This window comes from Pinus tabuliformis, chromosome 8 (genome assembly GCF_031772625.1).
Source record: "Pinus tabuliformis cultivar Carrire ecotype Pingquan chromosome 8, CPIR1, whole genome shotgun sequence".
Taxonomy (NCBI): Eukaryota; Viridiplantae; Streptophyta; class Pinopsida; order Pinales; family Pinaceae; genus Pinus; species Pinus tabuliformis.
Window position 1 is genome coordinate 1,529,327,534 of NC_142294.1, and position 5,373 is coordinate 1,529,332,906.

At 33.9% G+C, this 5,373-nt stretch overlaps 1 protein-coding gene across 2 annotated transcripts; it reads left to right on the top strand.

Annotated features, from left to right (window-relative positions):
• Positions 1–1,204: 1,204 nt before the first annotated feature.
• Positions 1,205–4,480, top strand: LOC149241752 (GDSL esterase/lipase At3g53100-like). Of its 2 annotated transcripts, none has more exons than XM_089367582.1 (5): positions 1,205–1,574; positions 1,677–1,795; positions 3,296–3,538; positions 3,712–3,976; positions 4,086–4,480. In XM_089367582.1, exons 1-5 carry the CDS (start codon positions 1,295–1,297, stop codon positions 4,310–4,312), a joined length of 1,134 nt encoding a protein of 377 aa, XP_089223708.1. In that variant the 5' UTR covers positions 1,205–1,294; the 3' UTR covers positions 4,313–4,480. The 2 variants fall into 2 exon arrangements, with proteins under 2 accessions (XP_089223708.1, XP_089223709.1); XM_089367583.1 differs by having other exon boundaries at positions 1,206–1,574; positions 3,712–3,996; positions 4,086–4,223.
• The last annotated feature ends 893 nt before the right edge of the window (positions 4,481–5,373 follow it).

Consider the following 5,373-nt stretch of genomic DNA (forward strand, 5'->3'; position numbering starts at 1 on the left):
AAGAGTCATTAAAACAATCAAACTCTACTATGACAAAAGCATGTAAAAACTATAATATGATAGAGTACAGATTCATAATAATAATAATTATAAAACTCAATTAAAAAATTTAAATGGATTATTTTTAACATTTCATAAATTTATGAAAATATTTAAATATATTAGAATAAAAATGCATATACATATATATATATATATATATTCTTTTCAAAAATTTAAAAAATTTATTTAATAAACTTAATTTAAACAATTTTTAAAATTAAAATTTTATGTTATAAATAAAGTTAAACTTTAATACAAACTTTACATATATACATTTATACAAATTAACTATGATTAGATTTTAAACCAGTTATATATTATTACACCATATTTTGGTAAATTAAATATGCTTATTAAATCATATTACAAAAAAACATTAAATATGTGTATTAAGTGTTTAGAGGTGTAAAGTAATTTGGAATGTCCAAATAAACTATTTAGACATGTGAAAAGCAAAATAATATATTTTCATTTACTGTTTATTTATTTAAATTAACAGTTGATATCTAAATAGAAACTTTTGTGAGTAGAGTTATTTAGAGAGATATGCTATAAATAATAATAGTCTATAGATTAAATTAATATTTATAATAATTAATACATTAAATTCATATTTATAATAAATAATATATAAAGTAATAATTATTATATAAATTAATATATAGAATATTAAATTTAAATCAATATTACATAAATTAAAATTTTAAATTTAAAAACATTTAAATCTAAAAACATATATTCCAAATTATTGTACAGCATATTTTTCAGTTTAGCAAGTTATAAAAAACCGAAAAGATTGTTGGAGTAGAAAAGCAGAGGTGTTGTAGGCATTTAATTGCATTAATTATATCTTTGGTTGGGTGGAGCATAAAAAGAATTTCAGAAAGAAGTGAATTTTACTTTCATGAGAACTATAAGTATGTGGCCCACGAAATTATTGATATGGGGGGCATTGAGGTAGTTACCTACCCCGGCCCTGTCACATTCCAATAATAGATCGAAGGCTCCTTCAATCTACTGCCAAATAGGAGTTGGGATTTTTAATGAGAAAACAATATACGCATTGAAGGAGCATGTGATGAGCTTCAGCTACTCACACCCATCTGTGCCAATATAAACTTTGCACATTCCCACGACGGATAGTGCGTTATAATCTCAATCAATAATCTCTCCATAGAAATAGACGGCTCTCCTACATATATCTGCTTACGCTCCATCTCTTTTATTCTACTCTAATTTCTAGGCCTGCTCGATGATCATGGCTTCTCCTCTCTTGGGTACTGTTATCGTGGCAGTAACTTTGGTTTTGGCACTGAGATGCAGCAACTGTTCAAATATCACCTCCAAGGTTCCGGCGTTATTTGTGTTTGGAGATTCTCTGTTGGACACAGGAAATAACGACGGTTTATTGACTATTGCAAGACCGGTTTCTCCTCCCTATGGTCAGGACTTGACTAGTGCAAATGGATCATCGTCGTCGTCGTCTTCTGGGGGGAGATTTTCTAACGGTCCCATAACTACAGACTTCATCGGTAATTTCTGTCTCGCTCTTTTTGTTTTTGAAGCTTTAAACATTTGCAATTTGCAGCAGCTTTCATGTCCTGAATAATGACTTCTCGTTATATTTGTTTCAGCTGCTTCACTAAGCTTACCTTCCCCACCTCCCTATGTAAGTGCGGGAGACAATATCGAGCACGGGGTAAACTTTGCATCAGCTGCATCTGGCATTCTTGATGTCACTGGAAATATCTTTGTAAGTTACTTTTTTTTTATTAATTACAAATTACCATTATGCAATGCAGCATAATTTGTCACTCTAGCGTTTATCTTCGTATACCTTTCAACTCTAACCTCTCCTCTCCTCTCCGCATCTGATTCTCTATATTTCCCAGTACACACAGATTCTTTACATCTCAAAAGCGCCATCTCTGTGTAAAGTTTATATCTCAATTTTTATAACAAAATATTTAGTCAACGTTTTTATATACACTTGATTTTAGTCCAAATTTCATTAAAAAAATGCCACATTCGGAAACTTCGTAACTATATAGAATTATTAAGGTAAAGTACCAAGGTTACTTAAGCCGACTATTTTTATTTTTATTAATTTATTTAAAATTTTATTTTACTATTTATAATATTTATTTAATTGATAAATAATATATACATTTGGATGGGTTTGGAGTATGTTTTAAAATTGTTTTAGCTGGGTTAAGAGTTTGTTTTTGTAAGTGAGAAAATGAAATAAACTTTTAACATTTACTAGACTAACAATAGTCTATGGGACTATTAGTTTTATGAGACTATTAGTTAGTTTTATGAGACTATTAGTTCCTTGCTTTCGCCTTTTGCAATTCAATCTTTTTCTTTTTTTATTCAAATTGATGATGAGTTGGCTCAACCTTCCAACAATCCCCTTGTTAAAAAGACAATGTCAATAAAACATATTCCCATAACTTTTCCAAGATGTGCAAAATGCACACACCCCTTCTTCCCAAGTTTTTTTAGGCTTTTTCCATCGTAGCTTCTTTAGGCCTTTTCCACCCCCTGTTTTACACCAAAGTTGATGCGAGTTGGTTCTTAATTGAGTAATAAGAACCTCACACCTAAGTGGATGCATGTTGGTTTTTAATTGAGCAATAAGAACCTTTGCCTTTCACGGAATGCTACCTCCAATGAACTCTTTTTGTTGTAGATCACACATAGGGTTGAATTCCTCAATGTAATACTTCTTCTTTCTACCCAACTCTTTTCCCCATACCGGTTTACTAAATAGGTTAATTGCTCATGACTCAAAGGCATTTGGCCACGTGAAGTCTAGCCTCTTAGGACCACCAATTGATATTTCCATGTGGCATGATTTTTTTTGAATGACAGTGATGAGTCAACCAGCGTTCACGAATAGTGACTATCCTCACTGTTGGTCATTCACCAATAATATGAGTGATGGCTATTGGTTTTGAAAAGTTTTTCTACATATTTTTCATTTAATTTAGGCAAAATCCCATCTGATTTTTTAAAATCACAAAATCACATATTTGAGTTGTAAACTCTTCACAATTCAAGTGCCCTATATATTTTTCAAGATACTGAATCCATATATACCATCAAAAACTCAAAACCCATTTTAGATAACCAAAATTAAAAATACATCTCACACTTAGCATATTTAGACTAAAAACCTTTTCCAATTTAGAAGCTGGGTTTTATTATATGTTTTAGTTATGCTTATTGATTATAAATTTGATTACAGGGAGAGCATTATAGTATGCCGCGGCAGATAAGAAATTTCGAGGATGTGAAGAACAGATTGGAACAAAAGGTGGGCACTGCCGTGTCCTCTTCAATCATTTCGAAAGCAATCTTCTACATCACAACCGGAAGCAACGACTATTTTCTCACCTACTATTCGAGACCGCCGAATCCTTTGTACGCCACGCTTTCCCCTGGGCAATTCAGTGACCTCCTCATTTCTCAGTTGAATGAGCACCTCCAGGTATGACAATTCAATTTCAGTTCGTAACATGAATGAGCACCTCCAGGTATGACAATTCAATTTCAATTCGTAACATGAATGAGCACCTACAGCTATGACAATTCAATTTCAATTCGTAACATGAATGATGCGAAAAAGTGATGAATGAATCCTTGTGATGATGAATTATGCAGAATCTATATGAGGTGGGCGCTAGAAAGTTTGCAGTGACGGCCATTCCACCCATCGGATGCACACCTTATGCGTTGTGGCAGTACCCAAACAATACTAAAGACGAGGATGGATGCATCTCATTTATGAAGGACGATGTCCACACCTATAATACCAAAATTTTCTCTTCCATTCAAACGCTTCAACACCTATATTCGGATGCACATTTCATTTACAACAATGCCACCGAGGCCGCCCTTCAGATATATAAAAATCCCACTCACTACGGTTAGATATAGATGATATATGTATGTATGTTCTCTACCCAATAGACCCACAGCTGCTGCTTAGTTGAGTGACTAAATACGTTTGCTTTGTTTCGTTGGTGTGAATGCAGGAATTAGGAACGTGGACGAGGCGTGCTGTGAGTCCCAAGGGGGCTTAATGCCGGGCATACTATGCCTTCGAGGTGCTCGCACTTGCGCCAATGCATCACACTACTTTTTCTTCGATGGATTCCACCCCACATCCAATGTGCACCACCTCACAGCCCTTACCTACATTAATGGCACCTCCCCTTTTGTTTATCCTGTCAATTTACAAACCTTGGCCTCTACAGGCTAAGCTTCTCCTGCTTTATCATATTACTACACAGTTACTTACCTTTGTTTGACAAACTTTGGCCTCTACGGGCTAAGCTTCTCCTGCTTTATCATATTACTACACAGTTAAGTTCTGTAATAATGTTTAAACACGTGGCTTTAATGGGAGTTAGTTTCGTCATTATTTTAATTTGTGATGTTCTGCTTTGAATGTATGATGACAATGACCTCAATTATTATGGCTACGGCCCTGGTTCTAAATGGAACTTAGATAATTTAATCTGCAATGGCCTCCCTTGAATAATACTTGCACGTAAATACATTTCTTTATCTCACATTTCCGTTCAGGTTGTTAATTATTTTTTATTAAAAAAATTAAAATCACTATATACTAGCAATTGCACCAGATGTTGCAAAGGAAACGCCGTAAGGCATAAACTGGGGAAGAATCGTGACATATAAAAATCTATTACGCTGGTGCATACTTTGTCATTAATTTGTCCTCTTGGATCTGACGACCCAAACCACTACATATTTTGGGAGCTCTGGAGATGATATCAACCTCTTTCCCATTTGCAAACTGCTACACCACTAGATATGCCTCCCAAATCACTGCATATTTTGGGAGCTCTGGAGGTAATATCAACCTCTTTCCCATCTGTAAATTGCTACACCACTGGATATGCCTCCCTACATTAGTGGTTGGCTGATTGATAAGCCATAACATTCAAATGTTGAAGATGAAAACTTGCAAACATAAGCATAAGAATATTGATTCCCAAAACATTCTTATGTTTCTAAGAAAATTCCTTTTATAATATTTTACCTAAGATGAGATTTGATTAGTTGATTAGTTGTTTTGGCAAAGTGAGTGCTAACTAAGAAAAATAAAAAATGCATAGTGCTTAAGATTAACCATGCCTTCATTATCCTACAACTAACTATTAAGAAACCTGGGACAAACATTTGTCCTAAGAAGGAAGCTGGCTTTGGTGCCCATCAAGATATGTCATAAATGTTGCTACAAGTCTAACATTGTGTCTTTCTAAGGTAGCTGTCTTTGGTGCCCATCAGGGTTTGGTG

Bases quoted from the DNA above. Each gene is read 5' to 3' on its own strand.
- LOC149241752 (XM_089367582.1), top strand. From the start codon at position 1,295: ATGATCATGGCTTCTCCTCTCTTGGGTACTGTTATCGTGGCAGTAACT. The intron at 1,796-3,295 runs GTAAGTTACTTT...ATTTGATTACAG, and splicing joins ATGTCACTGGAAATATCTTT to GGAGAGCATTATAGTATGCC. The intron at 3,539-3,711 runs GTATGACAATTC...TGAATTATGCAG, and splicing joins AGTTGAATGAGCACCTCCAG to AATCTATATGAGGTGGGCGC.